This window comes from Mchenga conophoros, linkage group LG7 (genome assembly GCF_057382185.1).
Source record: "Mchenga conophoros isolate Kocher_MC1m ecotype Shallow Benthic linkage group LG7, M_conophoros_male_GT1.1, whole genome shotgun sequence".
In the NCBI taxonomy this organism is placed as follows: Eukaryota; Metazoa; Chordata; class Actinopteri; order Cichliformes; family Cichlidae; genus Mchenga; species Mchenga conophoros.
The window spans coordinates 16775461-16798313 of NC_140532.1; the positions used below are offsets into that span (position 1 = coordinate 16775461).

The 22853-nt window shown below is 42.7% G+C and overlaps 1 protein-coding gene across 3 annotated transcripts in view; it reads right to left on the minus strand.

Moving 5' to 3' along the window:
* Positions 1–288: 288 nt before the first annotated feature.
* The window catches only part of LOC146569912 (A-type voltage-gated potassium channel KCND2-like), a 31914-nt gene continuing 9349 nt past the window's right edge, over positions 289–22853 (minus strand). For 2 of the 3 annotated variants that reach the window (XM_085282584.1, XM_085282585.1), the window contains 5 exons: positions 5861–6023; positions 5223–5321; positions 4021–4119; positions 2753–2973; positions 289–1881 (listed from right to left, as the gene is read on the minus strand). In XM_085282584.1, coding sequence (XP_085138710.1) covers positions 1707–1881; positions 2753–2973; positions 4021–4119; positions 5223–5321; positions 5861–6023 — 757 coding nt within the window. In that variant the 3' untranslated portion in view covers positions 289–1706. The remainder of the gene's footprint in view (positions 1882–2752; positions 2974–4020; positions 4120–5222; positions 5322–5860; positions 6024–22853) is intronic. The other variant, XM_085282586.1, reaches the window with a different exon arrangement.

Genomic DNA, 22853 nt, shown 5'->3' on the forward strand with positions numbered 1-22853 from the left:
AGTGCATGCTGTGAGAAGCTGCCTGGACTAACGCAATCAGCTCTGCAGGGGGGGTCGGTGCTGCGCTCTCTGTCAAACAATCACAGAGGCCTGCAGTCTGCCTCCAGAGACCCTGCAGCCGCGACCCACCGCTGGGCCAGTCAGGTCTTCACATGTCCTCCAGCAGCACCTAATTATTATGCCATCCTGTTATAAAAGATGCTCTTTGAGTGGTCGTGAAAAAAACATTATCAGATCTACCTAATTATTTTCTTTCTTTTTTTGTAAGAAAAGAAAAGACATGGGTCATTTAATGGATGTTTCCATAGAGCTACAGTATTTATTCTATCCACTGCACCAAATGCACAATGTGTGTGATCATTTGTCCCCTTTTCCCTTGCCGCTTACATATGTGGTCCGTGACAAGACTTGTGTTTCATTAAAAGCAGAATTTACATCATGACATACCAGGCTCACTTGTTTCCTTCCCACGAATCTCGTTTTTACTGACAAACCAACAAGAAGCAGAGACATACTTTAATAAAACAGAATTCGGCAATGAGAGCATGCAAATCCTTAATTCAACCAGTTAACAGACAGAAAGAGAATGCCAACAAGTGTCAACTAAATCTAGAAATAAGAGAGGAGCCAGCTTCAAATGCGGTTGAGAAAGTCCTAACTGAGATATTTACAACATGAAAAGTGTACAAAATGGCCCTTTGACACAGTAAACTCCACTGAGGCTTGCTTTTGAATATCATAAGAATTGGTAAGTCATTGGGATTGATGCTCAAAACTCTCTCATATAGTTTTCAGTCCAAATACCACGTGTCCACATTAGGGTTAGTATTAGTTAAGTGCCGCCGAGAACATTGACTTATGTTTCTACCTTGTGACCTAACTAATATATACCCTGTATAGTTCTCAGTATCAATTATTAACTAACGACAGCGGCTGTCACACAGATCCATATCAGGATGTCAAATATGTAAGCTAACACAGAATTCGTCATTTGACTTTCACTTTGCACATTTCACAAACATGGTCAGGATGCGTAGTATATTTTACTCGTCATCGAGCGATGTTTTTCAACTAGTTAATGAGTCAGTTAATGAATATTCACAACAGTTATCCATTCTGGTGGATGTACGATTTTTGGAATTTACAACAGTGAGGGGAGCGTTAGAAAACATGTCATTGAAGGGGGTTGGGGTTCAAAACAATCGATGTAACAAGCAGTGAGTGAAACGAATGTCCCGCGATGTGTAAAGGAGACTGATTTAATATTCACAAAGATCGCCTTCAGGCAATGAATATGTGTGCTTTGTCATCAGAGGCCATCGAGAATGACCTTTAAACATCCGCATTTCCTCCTTAAATCATAGACAACAAATATGACTACATTACATAATCAAAAATAAAGTTGTTTTTCTTTTTTCCTCAGTATTTTTAGGCAACGACGATGACCACGCGTTCCTCGCCCTCTTCCTTGCTCTTGCTGTGCTTGATGGAGCAAGATCTGCTGGTTCACTTCCAAGGCAGCTGTCCACATCATACTAATACCATGCAGAGTTTGACATCAGATGAGATAACAACTTCAAAAAAACCCTCGGCCTCTGTTAATCTTATAATCCTTCTTAGATTATGGCAGGTTGATGCTCGGTGGTCCCTCTCCTCAGCATCTGGTGCTTCTTGAGACCAGTTAGCCGACCAGATAGGCGTGACATCTACAAGGCAGATACTCGGACAATGTTGCTCTGAGAGTATGCTGTGGTGGTGGAGCCGTCCCCGTCTGATGAAGTCACCACCGGGGCAGATAAGCTGACCATGGAGGGAGTGATGTAAGGTTCATCACATTTCAAGGGCACGGTCTCGTCGAGTTTAGCGTTCAGGCTGGCGCGACTGTGAAAGAAAACAAAGGAATTAAAAGAGGCTGAAAGGTCTGAGCTTGCAAAATGTACACGGCACAAACCTGTTATTTAATATGTTCTTGTACAACGTATACACGAGTGAGGATTGTATACAGGCATGAATACACGCCCTCTTTATGAAGTGGTTCATCCTGTGATGCGTATGCTGTAAAAATCCTACATTTTTAATTTACTGTCCGAGAACAGTCCTTTATTGTAAATACTGAAATGATGTTCCACACACGGTAGACGTTTTCAGAGCAATAGCACCAGACTACTCCACCCAGTTTGGAATCGCAGATTCTTTTTTTTTTTGACCTTCTGAAGTAACAAGAACTGCAGATCATTTATATTGTACTTGCCTATGGGAATGGGTTTGCTCAGGGGAATCTGCTGCCACCCGTTGTAATGAAGAGGAAGGGTATTTAATTTGTGGTACTCACAGGGGGGGAGAAAAAAGACCTGTTACTCTGCATAATCCACTGAATGTGCTTTCAACAGTTTTCATGAGAGCAATTAGGCAGGAAGCAGTTCCAGTGAAAAACAGTGAGGATTATTCCGAGATAACAGGAATACTGTGCTGGGATAACAGCATTAACTACAGCACGTTAGTGCGTTTATGTCAATACAACCTACATACTGTATATATGCCAGCTGTACTGTCGATCTTTTTTTTCTTTCCTTGTGCTTGTAGCTGCTTGTTCATTTGTTGCTCTTTGCTGTTGCTGCATATCTCCACATTTATTGAGGAGGGAAGAGGTGACATCACTTGTAGATGTATGATCAAATCAAAAAACACACAAGTCATTCATTTAATTTCTCAGCATCCCAAAAAGCACTGTGAAGTCAGAGAGACTACATACCTGTTAGCCACTGGCCTCTCTCTTATCTGTATGGTGCTGAGCTCCTGGTTATTTGTGCTGGGCAGGCTGAAGCTGCTCTTCTTTCTATGGCGTCGAGAGCAGCATGAGCCCAGGCCGTGCGGAGACGAGGACACGGAGGAGGTCCGGGAGCCGGACTTGTTCATTACGGAGACCTCCATGCAGTTTGCCTGAAAGGTCTGCTCGTCCACAAACTCGTGATTCTGGAGAAGGAAAAAAAATTGGATTCAGTGTTGCTTATGAATCACTCTATTACATCGATGATTGGCTCTGCTCAATGATGAGTAAAGATGTTTCACAGTAAAGCCTAAACAGACTGAACAGAATCCACTGCAAAATTGTTTAATAATTGGAAAATGAATCATCAAGGGAATAGAAATATATTGGCCCAGATGTCCATATTAAGTGCCATCTGTGAGAACATTCACAACTGTTATCGCTGTGAAAAACGAGCAGAACTTGAAGGTCAGCCTTCAAGTGTGTTTCGGGCCCCGCCAGCAGGTGGCAGAGAGCGGCTGTGCAAGATCTGATGCCGTGCCTTGAATCTTATAGCTCACCTCTGTCACTCTTGGTCTGCTCTCTGTCTGTTATCTATAATGCACACTGTAAAAGACCTGATGTAAACCTTTTCATCGCCACGGGAATAGTGTGAAACCATTTTTTGGAGCTTTTCCCAGATGAGAGGCAAGCCGGTTAATAGGAGAGGGATCATCTCATGACATGAAAAACTGATTCACTCCCTGCATACGTCTGTTTGCAGAGTTTAGATCTGCACGAGTGTAAACCTCATGTCAGAGCAAAGAATAAAAGAGGCCCCTGCATCTCTAAATTATTGATACAGTAAAATGAAGTACGCCGGTTTGTTTAGATGAAATAATCCTTGTGGATGGCAGAGCCACGGTATCTTTAGCATGTCGCTGGCTCGGGGACTCAACATTTCCCAGCCCCATTTAAAGCTATTTTTAACTTAGCTGAACAGGAAATAGATTGTACAGTCTGAGCATAGATGAAAAAAAAGTCACTTTGTTTCTATTTGCAACTCACTGTAACAGGTTGGAACTACTGATGATACAGCGCAGACTGTAGGAGTAATGCAATGAAAGGAGCTTTTTCCCCCCCCACAGAGAGCTATTTTAAACCGTGTGAAGTCTGTTACCAAGATAGTAAAAAATGAAAAGTACCAAAGCTTTCATCTTCCAATCGACATGGCTTTAAGGTCTTCTAAGATTTTTTTTGTCTGTTTTTTTTACCGTGGTCTTTTCCAGGCAGTGCAGCAGATGATGATGCTGGCTCTCGAAAGGAGGGCTGGGGGCCTTCCCCACCAGGGCTTGTCCTGCCTCCTTGGAAGCCTTGATAGAGTTAAAAGAGAAAAACAAAACAAAACAAAGAGAAAACCACAGCAGTGTAGATGAGCAGGGTTACATTCTGCTAGTAGACAGTCAACAGCAAGTAGCTCGGCGATGTAGTGGCGAGGACGCAAAAGCACCGAGAGTTGAAATGCTGATCTGTAGCATGGCAGCCAGTCCACTGAACCTAGTGACACGGCGACGTTTTAGGGGTGGGTGCACAGAAACTGCGACTAATCGCAGCGTCTTTACGCTGAGAACACTGGTTTTCTTATTCTTTCACAAATTTGATGATAAGAAGCAGGAAAAGTCCAATTCGAGGTGAAATCGCTTTCAATGCGGCAGCAGTGGCACACCTAGACACAGATCAAACACAGCGTACCAAACACAGCAACAGCATTCTGCACCATAATGTCACCACACATATGAGACACACTTTATGAAGCTTTGCGCGGCTCTGGGATGGACGGTATGCTGTATTAGTCTGCACTACAACCTGGGATGCTCTAGAAAATACGCACAAAACACACAGCAGATCCAAAAAAACACCCCCCCCCCCCTCCCCCTTCAAAAAAACCCCTCCCCAAATCAAACAGCAACAAAAAACAAACCAAAACAGAGTTTAGAGGAGATGTGGGCTGAGCGGACAGCCTCCACAGGTGACATACTGTCATGTAAGCCTTTGTCTCCCTCCTTCCCCTCCAAACCCTGTTGGACAGACATGCAGAGCTTGGTTAATGAGTAAGTGTGAGTGTAATGGCTGAGGCTCCACCAGAAGGCAAGTATGCCTGCCTGGTCCTCCTGCTGCATGGACAGAGAGAGGGAGTGTTGACAAGGAATGTCAATGCTGCAGCTGAGAGGGTTGATGTAAGAGAGGACGATCACACTGAAGCACTGGAATGACAGCAGCCCCTGTGTTACAGCATGAAAAGCTTCCCCGTGTGTGTGTGTGTGTGTGTGTATAGTGTGTGGTGGCATGCCCCCCCACCCCCGACCACCCTACCCACACCCCTGAGCAGAGTGACATGCAAGCATCAGCGAGGCCCCGGTCAGTCAGCCCCCACCCCCCACCCTCAAGCCGCTGCTTGGCCCCCAATCCGGTTTACCTCCTCCAGTGAGTCGATCAGGAGCCCATTTTGTTTGTAGCGCATATAGGCATTAGTGCCTCGAATCTTCACAGCACGGATTCTAGCGAGGCGAGTTTTCTGTTTGAACAAACAGACCTCTGTTTTAGCCTCTGACAGTTTGTCCGTCACACTAATTGGCTACGTCTTCCTCCACCACCCCTCCTCCCCACCCCGCCCTCTCCACCCGCCCCGGCAGCCGCAGTATTTAGTGGAGAAAGGGTATGCCCAAATCTACGATTAGGAAGTTCTGCCTTAGCAAACACTTTTAGAAAGAAATGCACATATTGCTATCGAAAAAGCTGCTGACACAATACTCTGAAGATCATTTGTTCTGTCATTGTCATTCGCTCTTTTATTTCCCTCGTTCCCCTCCCACCCCGAAATATACTTAAGCAAGTCAATACACACATACGCTCAATAGACACACAATACACAGAAGCACAATAAAAGATTAATATTCTGGAAGATAGCGTTTGCCCTGTCATTCTGTTACATGCGGATAAGACAGGGACAGAGAAGAGGGGGAGAAAAAAGAGGGCAGATAGAAGCAAAATAAAGACAGATAGGGGGAAAAGGAAGACAGTGGCAAAGGAACGGGGAAGGCGGGGAGCCAATACCCTCTGTGCTCGTCGTTTCTCTGCCCGCTGGCTTTGGTGGTAGATACGGCTGAAGTTTGACACTATGACAGGGACAGGCAAGGCAATGACCAGCACCCCGCTCAGAGAGCATATGGACCCAAACACCTTCCCTACGATTGTTTTTGGCACCATGTCACCGTACCTGAAACACACACAAAACAGATAAGAGTGAGCACACTGGGTAGGAACACAAACAGGGAAAATCTTCCACTCAGGAGGTTTATTTAGCATGTCAAGTTGTTGCGTGTGCCTAACGGTATTTTTAATAGTCTTGAAGATAGTTACGGTGACCTTGGGATATTTCACACCTTCAAATAAAAAGTCACACATTTGAAGTGGGCGAAGAATAAATAGGACTCCCTCTGATGTCACCTCTCCCCGGCCTAGTTTCTACACGCCATTGCGATGTTCCTCTTTTAAAACACTGTTTCATATATAATTACACACCTGCTGGCATCGGCTAATGCTTTCACGTCGTGACCAAATGCGCTACATATCCTCCGTGACCTCTGTTAGCCAAACAGCTTGTGAAAGATACAGCGAGTAGTATCACGTTGAGTAAAAGCAAAAAGGGGAAGGGAGCAGTGTGATGCCGAACCCCGGAGAGATCGATTAAGTCTGTGGTCCTCGGCGACAGCCACCGGTGTGTTTTGTTCTTATTCCCACATTAAAATGGAATATGGAGACGCAAAGGGAACCCAAAAATTCAACACAAGGAGAAAAGAGCTTTTCTGGCACACATGCATGACACTGATGAGGAATGTTTCATGGTATACCTGAGCACAATTAAAGCATGTCATTTTTCAATGGTGAACAGGCTGCATTCAACAGATTAAAGGCTGCGCTTCTGTCAGGTTGGACTGACTCATCCCCAGTCCCATCAAATTAACGTGCCTGTCTTCTGCTAGAAAGCCAAATCCGTCTCTGTTCAAGGCAAACCTGAAATCAAACTGTTTTCGTCACCTCGTTTTCTTTACTTTAGCAGGCACCCTCAGCACCACTTACTACGGTAAGCACTAAAACCAAGGATACCAAACTGAAGAAGAGAGACACTTCCTGACTTTCCCTGAAACTTTGTTGTCTTTTCACCTGTTTTATAAAAGACATAGCTTTGGAGATACTAGGCCATTATATGCTCCTATTTTGATGACAAAATTTGATTTAATGCCAACATGTGCAACAAAGGTAATTCAGGTCATTCATAAACACTGTTATAAAATGATATCGCAAAATGTAAAAAATTTGCAATACAATCCCAGGCATGTCTGAAAGCAAGAGACATGCCTGAGGCTAATATGTTCACGAGCTTTTGAAAAACTGCCACAGTGAAGGTTTTAAAAACCTCAGTTTCTATTTTTAACATGTGGTCGAATAAAACGTGGATTTTGTCTCACAATGTTAAAGGTGTGCAGCTTTATTTCCTTTTTTGATGTTGGACTGTGCGCCGTGTTGAGCCTGGGTTATGCTTGATTGCGGACACGGACACAGATAGCTGGACGGCCGAGTTGTAGTTCTTATTATACTTCTTTAAAGTCCACTGCCTGGGCGCGTGCGTAGTTGGTGCACTGTTATCTAAATTATCTGCGCTGTCACAAAATTTGGACAACCTCATACTCAATGTTTGATGATGAAATTTATGTTATGGGGCCCAAGCAGAAATCGTGTGCACGGAAAGTAGAAATCTCGCTTTATTGTTTGTGGACTTTTAATTGGCCAACATTTCTTTACGGTTAAGGTTATATTACCACTTGTTCTTTTGGTATGCATGAGATAATTTTTTGCATGTGGACGGCGACTTTTTTCATAACGAATTTGGAAAAAAGTCCCCGTTGCCTGAAGCCTAAAATGGGAGCTACTTTAACAACCTCTAACAAAATCACAGTGCTTTGTAAAACACGCTAGAAAACTGTCTCCACTAAATGTGGAAACGATAAATTCAATTCACCTCATGAGGCACAAACACGCCGTCTATTACAACCAGGCTACAAGGAGGAGATGCTAGCAGCTGGTGATGTGCAAAACACATGTAAACAAATGACTCCACCGAGCTTCGGGAGAGGACTTGCTAGTTTCACTCCATGTGACGGGAAGAGCAAATGGTGGACGGAAATTACTGATGCGATTACAGGTGGATAAACAGGGTGGTTAAAAAGCTGGATCTAAGATACAACATCCCAGGTAGGAAACATCTTTCAGTTTTATAAGGCGACAACATTGTGCAGCTACTGAGAAGTTATTTATACTTGAATTTTCCTGGGAAAATGCTACCTTTGCATTTGACTTGCAATAGATTCACACTTCAAACTAGGTAATGTGTCATCAGTGAAAATGTGTCCTCATTGTAAAGTTTCTTCAAACATTGTGATATAAGGTTGAGGCTATAATGGCTGCCCCTAGCACTCAGGAGGAAATGCTGGAAAAAGATGGAGGTATTCCTTCTCAAAAAAGGCCAAATCAGATCATTTTTGTGTTTGCTGGGTGGTTAAACAAGCTGTAGCCCCTGCTACTATATACACATTTCAATATGGATTTTTGTATGGATGATGGATTTTATGTAAATAACATTTTTCTAGTGCTTTACCAGCTCACTGCTAGTTTATTACAAATGCATCCAATGTAGTATATTATATATGAATTTATGTTTTTTTTCCTCATTCATTTATGACATGTGTGGGTTGCATAGACTACCAGATAGTCCCCCCTGGGACAATAAAGACAATTCAATCCAATTCAAACATTTAGCTGCAAACACAGTGACATCCTGTAGCCACATGCACATCTGATTACTTTTCAAGATTATTACTTTATCAAATAGAAAATCCCGATGTCTCCAAGGCAATTAACAGATCCAGGGAAAAAATCTGCAAATTCATTCGTATGAGCATAATCTGCATATTCACAAGCGGCTCTGTGCTGACATGCTAGGCCACCAGCAGCACTGGGACTTAAAATGAATGATTCAGGGCACGTATGTTTTCCGTGTCATCTAAACAACTCTCCGTGTGCTGCAGAGGACCGGCAATTCACACGTTCGCAGGTGGGTGAGATGAATGAGTGAGACCCTAATGCGCAAATGACCTGAGTAGACCATTACCTCCCGAGAGTAAGATGAATGCAGGTAGGAAGGAACATCAGCATTGCTCAGTGGCTGTGACAGTAGTCCGTCTCTCAAGTGAGGCAGGGTAATGTGAATGTATCGCTACACGGGAGGTTGACTATTTCATAAATGAAGTTGTCTAATGCCCACAGACGTCTGCTTGAGTCATTAGCTTCAGGTTTCCATCATGTTGGGCCCAACAGTCTGGGCTTTTACAGAGCTCGGGCGGAAAGATGTAAAAGTGGACATTTTAATATCACGCTTGATGGGACTTCATGTACAACAGTTTGCTTTCAAGTTGACTAATCTCGCACAGATGTCATTAGTTTTGCAGTTCATTACAGGTCAAGTCATTTTCCTATCTAATGGCAGACAATGACTGAAAGCAGGTGTCAATTATAGGTTCTGGATGTGCTGCTGAAAGCCTATTAAGAGATCCATAAAAAAATGGAAGACAGCATTCCCTCGCATGTACTTTACTGCGGCGAGTGGAGTGATGCAGGCACGTCTGTTGTGGAATACAGTGTGTTGCAGTGACTGTCTTCTTTTGGAAGGAAAGCCTAGCAGCGAGCAGATGAGAAAGGAAAGCAGCAAGCGCACTCTGGAGAGAAACAGTAACAGTGATGGATTGTTCATAAGGGAAAGCTGAGATACACAAAGCCTCGTGGATGATGGCAGAGGTAGGAATTAACAGCAGCTGCAGATTAAAGTAATGTTCCTACTTTGTTCTTGTTGTCTCTAAGTACCAGGTACTCACATTTGCTACCCCTGCTACCCTAAGCTGACACGGGTGAGACACAAAGACGGATGACCGGATTCTTATCCTCACTGCAGAGGATGAAGAGGAATGTCGAGATGACTGAATATCAATTCCCCACTTCCACCCACCTAAAACCATACTGTGCTCGCGCTGGCGCCGGCCTTTAAAAACAACGCATTCTGTAGAATTGTCCGACAGCGAGATGACAGCATTGCAGATGAAGCTCGGCGCGCCGAGAGAGAGTGAAACCGCGGGGTTGCCTCAGACTGTAGGAGAAATGTCAGACTCAAAGGAATATTTGAATTCTAGAAACGGGGGGATGAATGTCCTCACCTGGCTTTGGATAATAGACCAATCAAACATTCATGAGTCCCTGTATCAACCTGCGTGGCAGAGTTTGTGCAGTTGACCTTAAAAGCAGTGCGGTATTCCATCAGGGGTGCTCTGAGACACTTCTGTACATGACCTCACCGCCTCACAGCTAGCGCCAACACCTAAAAACAGGGACACGCTTGGACACACAGGAACTGACACACAGTCAAAACAGACGCTTGTTTGTGTGTATATGTGTGTGCGTAGGGCCTTTAATTTGACATATAGTTAAACCAATCCTCCTTCCTAAAAAAGCAATCTTGTTCCTTGATTGTCTTCCAGAACCCTGTGTCTGAAATCTGACTGCCATCTGGTTAGTGGGAAGTGAAAAAAAAAAGATATCTGGATGACTTTGCAGACACGTCATTTGTTTATTTCTCTTTTCAGAGACAGGGCAGGTTCGTTTTTTCCCCCTAAAGATTAAACTAAATGAAATTAACCTTTTCAGGTAATAAACTATGCCTAAATGGCCTTTTCTGGTCATTTGTACCACTCTGTCTGCTGCACACAAATAGGGTTTGGTGGCTGATAGAAATTACAAATCCCTACTTTAAGCGAGCATAAGCTCAGGTTTCTGAAATAAGCACAGAGGCCTGAAGTAATCACACTGCTGTCCCAACAACTCACATTCCAGTTGTGATTACTGCCAACAGCTTACCAGTGCTGACAATTAGGATTCAAGGAGGGCTGCGGCAGATCTTTCAGAGGCTTCGTCAACAGCATCGAAGACCAGTCGCCCAGCGGCGCCTCTGTCGCGGTCTTCCTACCCTCCTTTTTGTGGATTTTAGTACGAAACTAGCTCACACACTGCACAAGTGACTATAGTAAAGTGCATTAATCAAAGCAAAGTGAATATCTAACGTTCAAAAAGCCTCACAGTGTTCGCCTGTGCCGATAAGCGATCAAGGTCAAGGTGTTCAAAGGAAGAAGAATCCTATGATTAAGATAGTGAAACTGCTGGACTGTGAGGTGACATCCTATTAAATCCTTCATGGTAAAGACATTAAATCTCACTTTCATCAAACCACACTTTGATCTACTCCAATTTGATATTTCAGTGAGAAGCAGTGGAATGAAACTAATTTAATTATTAACCGTTTTGATTCATCAGCTGATTAGAATACAGATGAGTTAAGCACACTGTCCTTATCTTGTGCGCCATCTATGCATGTTGTTTTATAGCAATAATTACAAAGGGACCTGCAATCTGAAAATCTGAATCTCAAATTAATTTCGGTCTCATTTTCTTCCCTGAGACTGATTTAACTTCACATCCCACTCAGCATTTGTCTTTTATGCTCGGAAAGTCACAATGAGCTTACTGTGCTAAAACAAGGCTTTCATATATTATAAAAAAAAAAGGACTTTTATCAAGCAATTATGTGCAGGTGAGCCACTTTTACTCTACATTTTCTTAGACTGGTAAACTCCCACCGTGCATTGTGAATCAAGTCTCCTCAACACGTCTTTGATCATTCTGGGAATGCACAATTTTCTGTTTGACCTTCACCGAACATCTCATGGCGCACCGACTCCCCATCATGCTTCCAGAGGTAATTCACTGGCTCCGTTTCACAGTTCAGTGGTTTCTACAGTGCAGACAAGCCCTCCAAACCTGTGAGACCAAATCCTGTCAATTATAGTGAAACTCTGATACTGTCACCGACTGTACCAATCAGAAGTTGATAATGACAGCGAGAGGCAATAAAACTGTGCGGGGACAACGGGACAGTGGCAAGGTCAGGAAGTATTAGGCGCTCTTGAAGTGAAGACATCTCTTGTGGGCAGTGCTGTGAAACGTACCACAGAGATTAAAGTGTCAGAGTGGACGCAACATTAAAATCTTCTCTAAGGACTTAACACAGACTCTTCCAGATATTAGCCTGACCAGCTGAAACAGTCTCCATTTCTTTTACAAGTCATGACAAGGAGCAAATGGAGCAATGCTGCACAACAATACTGCTCTCTGTACCTTCTCCATGAGGCTGAAAGAGCACAATATTCATCCGTGCTGACAGTTAAATAATAGATGTTACCCCCCCCACCCACCCACCCCCCACAACAAAAAGAAAAAAGTAATTTTCCTCCAGAACTCTATCATACTATGAACTACGAATCGAGAATTTGAGGAAAATAGATTACACTGCCTGGATGTCATACAAGGCATATGAACATGAGTGACAAGAGGATATAGATTCTCTGACATTGTATTTGTGAAGACTGCAAGATTCATGGGTTACTGAGAGGTTGTAAGGGTGCTTATGTCATATTAAGAGCCTTCATTAAATGTTTGTTTCTAAAAACACAAATGAGCTGACCAGTCGGCCATTCTTTTATGTGCCAGTAGGTAGTAAATCTGACCATGTAGTAAGAAAATCGAAGCTGGATAGACATTCTTGTATGTACAGATATACAAGGGCAAGTGAAGGTAGCAGAATGAAAGAAAACTCCCTCTCTCTCGCGCTCATAAATTTATATCATTGATGCACCAAATGTGCATCTGTTTCGTGTTTAAAATAAATTAAAAATATTAAGGACATTTTGTATTTATCTATTTCCACCATGAACAGACTGCAAAACAGTACAAATTAAATCTTTGTAATTGCCAGATAGACTGGCACAATCTTTGGAGGCTCGCACTCAATACACGCTAGCACACCTACAGTATGTACCACTGCAATGCTGGGAGACACACCACAAGGGTTCAACAGTCTGACACACAATAAATGAACATGATCTCCAGCATGATCCCTGAACACAACATATCATTCCTGATGTTCTGCACCGCATCTCTGGCAAGAGGCCGGGAGCACAACATTCAAAATGCTCCCTCTCCTGGGTTTGGACACCACAGACTGATGGGATTAAGAGTGTGTGGGCTGATAGGACTCTGCTCTGATGCTATCCCTCAGATATACATCATTATAGAGAGGGGAATCCCACAGGCACTGGGATTAGCCCGCTAGATTTTCACTGCAGGTGATAAGGGAAAGAAGGAGAGGCTGGCAGAACTACACAACATAATGGGGAGAAGGAAGCACAGATAGGGGAGGACCAGAGGACCGCACTGCCTGGTGTTATGCATGCAGTAGGAAAAACAGGGTGCTCAGGTATGAGTAACTGCAAACAATAGCTACAGGGAAGGACAACTTTGTGATAGGTGCCTGTCGCAGTCTCTGCAGGCAGTAATGCAAAGGCTGCATTGTTCTGGCTGTTTGCTGAAATGCAGGGAAAAAAATCAAATTTAAAAAAAAGAAGTGTGGAGCAGATGCGCGAGATCATTTTTTATGATTTTCACAACCCAGCTGAGATCCGGTCTCTGCAGATTTGTGAAAGCTGACGAGTGGAGCCAAAGGTTGGGATGTGAAGTTTGTGGGAGCAAGAATGTGTGGCTGCGTGCCAGTCAGTGTTAACGCATAGTAAATGAAAGCTTTTGTGGTGCTGCAGTGTCTATATAACTTTGATCCTCCAGCTGAATGTTCACCTCAGAGTCTCAGGAACCACACAGACCTAATAAAGAGCGGCAAAATTCCTCTCTTCGAACCACGAAGACACAGATAAACCATATAAAATAATCCCTCACGTATGGCTCTGGCAAAGGCACCTCAGCTCTCTCTCTCGCTCACATATCAAACATGTATTCCCTCACCCCTGCAAATCCCAGCTTAACCCTCACCCTGCAAAACCAGGCAGCTAGTTATCACCGCGGCTTTGACATTAGCATGCACGCCCTCTCTCATTTGGGAGATCTTCTTAAGAGTCAGGGATGATAAAAAGCTTTCCTCTTTACCGCTCTTCCGCTCCTGACTTTGACTCACCCTTCCTCTGCCTGGACCTGCCTGCCTCTAACTATGAGTTGGAGATGAAACGCTTCATTCACTTTCTTTTTCTCCTCCTTTTCTATTATCATGCAGTGCTAGCACAGCCCTGCTTGACATTTTTCTTTTCTTCTGCTCCTCTCCAGTCTCCAGTCTACACCTGCTGACACTTGAGAAACAAGCGCAGTACTATGCAAAAAAGCGCCCTTTTCCCCCCATTACTGTATATGCCGAGTCACCTCTAGGCCCACTTGAGCTCCTTATGGTCATAATTACAACCATTTCCTTGTGCCAATTGCTTTCGATAACTAAATGAAAGGCTGTTTTGTATTATTAAAAGTTTTAAGAGGGTTGAGTGTTGACCTGGACCAAGAAAAATAGCATGCCACCGTGTAAATATGAGAATTATGATTTGTGGCTATTAAAGCGAGGCCTGAGAGATGCTTTAATCAGTCTGGACATGATGAAACCAAGGTAAGCCAACTCAAACATTGCTCAGAATCTTAATTTGTCATTGCATGTTTATATTTCTGCCCATCTGCCTTACATCATTCCAGAAAGCCAAGGGCTAAAAATATATTCCACAACGTCGGTATAATACTTTGATAATGCAATTACACTCCTTCGTGACTGAATGGGGAGGGCAAAGGAACATGAAAGACTGGGCTGAAAGCACGAAGGGGCAACAGAGCTATGGATTATAAGGGAACGTGATAATAAAAATGAAATCATCAGACACTCAAGCGATTATGCTAATGAACTCATTCTGTATTCATCGTAGGTTAATCTGAATGCTGGCAAAAGAGCAGTGGCATTTTCTTGAACGCCGAAAGCTTTCATTGAACTGGCAGCAAGTTACCTCACCTCCGGAATCTAAATGCCGGAGGCAGGGTTAAAGGTGAAAACTGAATTTCTTAAGATGATCAATTAAGGAAAAACTAGCAGTAATGACAGCGATTGCTGTGTTCGTGGCATTCGCCGCATTAATACTTGTGTTTTTTCCAGTCTAAAGTAGAAAAAAAAAGTACACTTCAAAGTAAGATGTGGCTCTTAAAGGCAAAATGCACCAAAACCAGCTTTCCTTAAACTGAAACACAATAAACACCAAAACCAGTGGCGATGCTCAGCTAGTATTGACCAGACGAGATTTCAAAGGGAACCTTGTGACCTTTGTTGTCTGGTCAGGTGATGAAGCGGAGAAAAAAACGTGAAAGGTCTTGTGGATTAGTGCCTCTGTGTTGGAAAGGGGAACTGGTCCAGGAGCCTCATCACGCTGACAGCAGATTAGTGCTCCGCGGCGCCGCCAGAGCAGACGGCACAAGATTAACTTTGATGTGCGATTCCACGCAGAGCAGCCGCTGGATATCAGCTTCCTCCACCAAATGGCCCCTTTTGCCCTGACTTTGCAGAGTGTGCATTCACAAGCTACGTTATCTAAAAAATCTGCTCATTTAACAGGAGAGTACAGCGTCACCAGGCAGAGGTAAAGATGTATAGCTCTTTTTTGGGCTATATGTCCCTTTAGGTCTGCATTTACAAGTTTCATTATGTATCAATTCATCACTTTAAAGGGTGGGGGGGGGGGGGGGGGGTTTGGGGTTTTTTAGATGACATAAGGGTACTCCATCAATTTTCCAGACAAAGATCAGTTTTATAAGGAGGAGAGCTACTTGTAAAAACAGCTGTGTAATTTTTTCTGTGGATCTCAAAGGAGGTTTATCTGGTGTATATATAACCCCTGACTATGTCACAGCAGTGTCATCAGGGTTATCTGTACTATAAGATAAAGCCAGAGTAGAATGGGGTTTGAAAGGTTTAATGAAACAGTCGCCCGTCGAATGCCTCACAACTGCACATGTAATACAAAAACGAGTAGGCCATTAATTCAGCAGCTGTTTAAACTATTGAATTAAAAAAACAAATTAGAAATGCCCGTCACAATATAGCAGAGCTGAAGGTGATGTGGCGATCCACCATTTCAAACTCAAAGGTTATTCGATTTCCAATTACAGAAGACAAATAAAAGCTGCCCATTTGAGAAGCTGACATCCAAAGTAGTCAGCTGACGTGTCAATTGATTCATCGTTATGACAAATGATGAAAATTGTGGTGTTAAAAGCTCCAGACAAGCTAACCAATGGACTGGCTTAAAGGGTTACTCATGAATCAAGTCGAAAAATGAATTTTGGTCTTTAGCTGCGGGCATGTTAACGTCATAACAAATGGTTAAAAGAAAAAGACTGAAGGTAGGCAAAATAAATAAATAACACGAAAAAAGTTGCAGGATAATACGTGTTGAGGAAGAGAATCAATTGTCCTCAGGCTTTAAAAAAAAGTTCTGTATTCTGTTTGAGCTGCAACTTTAAATTGTCTGTATCAGCTTTTTGCACCAAACAGCTGCAGCCTCTCATATATCGGTTCACTTCCTGTATACACAAGACTATATATACATTCAGGATGCTTTGTAAGTAGTTACAGTACTCAGGGCGTAAATGGCCTGTGCCAATGGAGCATTGTCTTTGAAATAAATATCAAGGTAGAAAAATACAGCTGTTAAAAATTATATATGTATATATAAATATAGGAGCAGTCGCCAGTTCAAAGGGACACTTCAAAATCTCACAGTAAAAGTGAGAGGAATAGCCGAGGTTGTAATGAGACGGAAAGAGTGGCGAAGCGTAAAAATGTACTGAGCGCGCTCTCTCCCAGAGAGTGTGGACGGCAGCCAGACCAGCGACAGCAGCGAGCCCAGATAACAGCGAGTACCAAGGAAGCAGCGAGAACCTGCAGGGAAGAATTGGGAAGAGCTGAAGCTCTCCTAACAGCTGCAGACTGGCCCCCGGGGCAGAGCAGAGCTACTAGCTGCGGCCCTATCTACCATCGCCCCACCTGCACCACGCTACATCACGCACATGGGGACATCATTACTTTTTCCATTTCACTCCTCGAGACTTCTCCTGTCAAATCAAAAAATGACATGAAAAGTAATAACTCGGGGGCCGTGGCGACAACAACAACACAAGCAAAAGGTCATTTTGCCAGTGAAAATTGGTCTTGCATCCACACAATCTATCAGTCATCAACAGGTTTATTGCGATGTCTGCATTAACAGCAGGGGTGGCTAAAAGCCAGAATTAAACCGACCTAGGCCCAACGCGTGCTTGATGACACAACTCCCATTATTTATAACTTCGGCATCTTTGCCAGCGCTGAGGACGAGCTTCCTGGTGAATAATGATGTTCAAACTTGGAGGACAAGGCAGATAAAGGCACAGCTTTGGCCCCCACCACAGACAGCACATTCAAATGTACCGTTATCAAACGTGACTGAATGAAGGTTATTCGTTTTAATCACACCACAGCACGCCCTTCCTTCTACTATCCCAGGGGGGTTGCTATATTTAAGCACTTTTTCATTCTTTCTCCTTTTTTTGGTCTTGGCTAATGGCAAGGCAATTGCTATGTGGGATGTTTGCCCTTGAAGAATCAGACAACATAAGGAGACATTTATACATATTGTAGATGTGGCGCGAGCAAACTGTATCATATTCGGTGGCTACTTTTTTGACTGTGTCATGTTAAGAAATCAAATCCCAGCCTCGTTATCCTTTATTTCTCTTTTTTTTTGTGATGTTTTCCCTCCGACACGTGTTGGTTTTAATACCTGTGCTGAAAGAAAAGCTGTCTGTCCCGGGAGAGAAAGAGCAGGGACATTCATCTCTCATTTTTCCCACTTTCTAATTGGACTTCTCCATCTGTTGAGGTCTACAAATTGTCTTCTGGGGATGCTTTAGCTAAACCATCCTATCAAACACGCAAATACAGGAGGGACGCTCTTCTTGGAGCTCTGCCATAGCAGGCACTGAAAGAGTAGTGTGTGTGTGTGTGTGTGTGTGTGTGTGTGTGTGTGTGTGTGTGTGTGTGTGTGTGTGTGTGTGTGTGTGTGTGTGTGTGTGTGTGTGTGTGTATAAACCTGTATGATGTATGATTAGTCCAGCAGCATACTGCCTGGAGATAAGTAGATCTACGTGATGCGCTGAACTCTGATTGGAAGCTGGCAGAGTTGGCTTCTTGGGAAATTAATCTATCTAGCACGCAGCAGATCTGTCAGTAACAAGTGACATACTTTAATAAGAATTATTTCACCAGATGACAATGTGGATGGGTGCCTGAAAAACGGCGTCAGTAGTATTGACTGTTTGTCACATATGCATCTAATAAATGTTTCTCCTCTGCAGTCCCAGAAGAGGTTGAGCAAACAGAATCTAAATCTGAAGAATAGGCAAAACTTTTTTGGGGGCGGTGGGTGGATTCTTTTCCAATTCTCACTCGGAGCCGTTAATGATATGGGAAATTGTGTTCCTCATGCTTGTCACTCTTTACATCCCATTGACTGGGAGTTGAATACTCAGGAGCGAGCAGTGGAACGTGTGACAGTGTATTTGTGGTGATGATTACAGCCCATTAACTTTGATGGATGCCATTTCATAGAAAAGACGATGGGAGTTGAAACAACAGCAGCGCAGCTTGTTTTCTGTCTCTGACATATGTGCGCAAAAATCTCGGGGAAAGAAACTGCAGTTAAATCCATGTAAAATGGAATTTTTGGATTCAAAATGAGACCGTGTTTCCTTTGGAGGTTACTGAATGTCACATCTGACACTTTGATGCTGGATCAGTTTACGTGAAAGCTCGGGTATGATTGTCCTGCGACCTCCAGAGGACAGTCTACCACAGATTTCACCATATAATACATTGCCAGTGAAAATACTGTGAGACGCATATGTGTGCAATTAAATAAGGCTGAGCTGGTTCTGGAATTGACTGCAGTGTCTGCCTTTATTAAGGTTAACTATCTGGGCAGCTTTTTTTTCCTCTGCACAACTCACTTTGCCTTTTGGCCTCAGTCAAAGTGAGATACATTCCATTTGTCTGTGTTGGTTGTGTAAAGATAAGAGAGTGTATGCCAGAAATCTAACTCTTAAGCTCCTTCGTGGGATTACAGACGATTGGCTAAGAGGAAAATACAAATAATCATCAACTGTTTACGATTTCCCACTAATACCTTTGAAAAAGGAAAAAAAAAAAGATGAAAATCCCCCACATGGAAATGCAGTCCTTAACTGAGATACTCCTGTGTAGGACACCTGCAACAAGATTCACAGGCAGGAAATCCTCTAGATGGGAGCTGGACCCACACTGCAGTAACACCCAGACAAGCAGAACAATCTACAGTAGCTACCGTCTATCCCTTTTCAAATAGCGCTTTCGAGTATTGTTGTTTTTACATCCAAGAAATCCAACCAGCAAAACATCAGAAGGCACTGATAGGCAAGATAGGATTGGAATTTCTCTCCCTCTCTCCTTTTGGACCTTTAATATGTGTGCCTTGTTTGACCTTATTAGTTTTCTGCCTAGCGTCCCCTGTGAGGCATGTAATCACTAAAATAGGGGCTTAAACTGTGGGCTAAGAATCAAGCTTTTTTTCCCCCCAATGATTAAGAAGTACTCTGTTCTTCTACACAGAAATACTTTGTTTGAACTACATGTTCAGAGGATAACACAAAGTTGTCCTTTTCAAAAGATCTGTATAATTCTATCTATTATATGGATAACATAATGCACCCAGTTAAGCAAAAAGTGTCAGCCTAAGCCGCTGTGCTCACGCACCTCTAACCGACAGTGTTTTCTCTGAATCACTGCCCAAAAATCATTCATTAGACACATCCAAGTGATAGATGGTTATGCATCTGTGGACTTGATATTAACTGGGCAATAATAAGTTTTTTGGGCAGACAACGATCAGCGATCACTTTCACCGCCGATTTCTTTCTCCAGAAGTCGATGAATTCGCCCCAAGTTGTTCTGTGCTGTAGCAGGTGACACATTATCAGGGGAACACAGACATCCTGCATGGGTGCTTTAAGTAATGCTCAGCACAGTGATTCAGTAAAATGTGAATTAATCAAGGAGATAGCCAGAGAAAATACAGCTGAATACATTTCTCTAACAAGATATCCTGTAACACTGATGTCAAAGCAATCAGACGTGAAACTCCTTCAGTGTGATATTTGAGAAAATTAAGGGGTCTTAGTATTGAATAGTTATAGTTATATATTTTAACAAAACAAAGTAACAGGGTGTAATTGGATTACAAAAATCGGAATACTTCTACAGCAACACAAGCACTGTGAGGCTGTAGTCAAACATATGGTTGCTTTGAACAGACTACGTGCTCAAACCTGCAGTACCAACATGCTGGTGTTAAGTAATGTCACCGTTTTACAGTAGCATGTCAGGACGCTCATATCTGGATATTGCAGCTATTTTTCTTTTCATTTCATCATAAAACTTTATTGATCCTGAAGGAAATGCATCAGTGTTGGTCAGCGGTTCACACACACAATAAAATAAAGTGTTTGCTCTATAAAAAAGACGAGAATAAATCAAATAATAAGTCAAAAATATCTTAATTAAAAATACACTCGCTCATCCTTAAGGTCCATTAGGTCCACAAGGTGCTCCTGCACTTTTCTAATCCTTCCCCCTGGTAAAGTAATGGGAAAGTCCATTTTTGAAACAGTTCATGGATTTCTGTATTAGATTTCAAATCCCTCCATACATGTGCTAGAAAATAAATGTAGGGATGAGTTTGCAACACACAATTCCAATGTCATTTCCTTTTTTTGGAACACCTTTCAAAAGTAATTTCTTGTAGAAATACAGTGGTGCACGAGAGCTTTATTTTTGTTGGGGTGGTACAAATGTTGTTTTTCATGCACTTTGCTACTAAAGTTTTGTTATTTCTCTGATATAGTGAGGAGCAATCATAAGAGTTTTTATAAGTTTCAACAAAATCTTTTAGTGGCAAACAAAAGCAAGATTTTGATTGTGGCAGTGGTGCCTCTGCCAAAGCTTTTGGCCACGATGCACTTCCTTTCACTGCAATTCTTCATTGTGTTCATTAAACAGTTTGTGTGTCATTAGTTCAGTTGGACTGTGTTTTTTGTGTTGTGAAAATAAATGATCAGAATTCACAGCAAAAGCAGGTTAATTTTAAAGCCAATTCCCAAACTTTTTCTTGCAACTGTAGATGTGACTAAAGTGGCGCACTGACTTACAGATCAGCTTTGCCATTCATGAAGCCATGCCAGTAAATTGGCTTAAACAACTTCTGCTTCTAGCTGTTTATACAGAAACCTGGAAGGAAAATACTATGCTTTATCACAGTGGGACAGTAAATTACGCTCAATACACACAAGAGACTGACACTGATATGTGCTGCTTTCCGCCGGTCGTGTAGCTGCTCTGAGTTTACGGTGGGTGGGCACAATGAACCAGCATCGCCGGTTCCCTCTGTGAAGATTTAATGCTCGGTTCTCGAGAATGTGACAGCAAAGAGTTGATTTAACACTCTTTCTGCAGACCGTAGTTTGTGGTAATTTAATTGTGTCGCAGCGTTGTGTGTGACTGAAATGTTGATGAGCTAAAACAACACCTTTCTGAGACATTAAAAAAATAATAATCACACAATGAAACACTATAATAGTCACAAGCTGATCCTTATTGCAGGCCTATTGCGCCGGGATCATTCAGACTGCCTTTATTTACTGCCTCAGGATTTTAGCTCTACAATATCTCATCAAAATGTTAAAATTATAGAAGAATACTAATGAAACCTGTACACAATTGTTCTTTAAAGATTTTTGAGCGTGCATTCGCTCAGCTGAAGCTCCGAACCTGACGTAAAGTGATGGCGCTGCAAAATCGCAACCTAATATGTCATCAATCCACGTTGGACAGGAAGGAGATAGTCACAGAAGGATAAAACGGTGAAGATTTGGTGACACCACCGTGCATGAGAAATTCGTTTGAGGTGAAAGGGAAACATATAGGCCCAGAGCTCATGCCCTGTTTAGTTTCTGTTTGACCAAATGGCCTACATTAGGTGATATATTTAGCTATTTATAGTAGCTGGGGCAGGCAGGAAACAGCTGCCATGTGTCAGGGTGACAGGCTGACATCCCTCATCTCAGCAGGACCTCCCTGCCAGGCAGACAGGAGGAAGCTCTTTATACCTAAACTGAAATGGGACATAGCCTCTTATCATTCATGCTGCATACAGAAACTAATAATCTATGGAGCCTGTGGCAAAGACTCAACAATGAAACTGGGTTAACAGTGGCTAGCATGGGCAGCTCGATTCAAAGCCAGACTCGTGAGCTTTGCACAGCTCTGTTTTCTTTCTGTTTTTTCTTTTTTTCTTACAGAGAACACTGTGGATTTCATTCAAGCCGGATCAGTATTGATCACGAGGAGCTTTTATTGTGGCATCTTGGCGGCGTAAACTGGCACAAGATTCCTCAGTTCTGATGAAATAATGTGTTGATTCACAAGCGCTGGAAGAAACGTTCAGGCTGACAAACGGGCAGAATCAATATTCACGACTTCGCTCGAATCTGCAGGCGTTCAGGTATTACGGATGGCTGTAAACAAAGTTTCCATTAATGTGCTAGCGTCAAGGTCTTATTGTTTTCTCGAAAAACTCATGAAAACCCATGCCTTACGTTTGTTTGGGGAACATGAAAGTCCATATTGATTTCAGCTTTTTTGCAAAACGCATGGCATTAAATGGCGTTAACATAACATACTGCTGTACAATAAAAGTCTGACACAGCCAAATGAATGTATGCCGTGTAGCTTTTAAAAGTAGATACTTTAAAAACTGGGGTAGGTGTCAAGGTAATGTGCTTCTCTCATTTCAGCCTAGTTAATGTTTTGCTGAGAGGCTTTAAAACCAGAACCGCTTTCTTTTTAAAACCTTATCTACAGTGAAATCCTATCGCTCTTCAAATGAAGTGTCAGAAAAAGCACGAAAGCAAAGCGCGACTTTGAATGCTTTTTTGTTTCTGTTTCATTCACGCA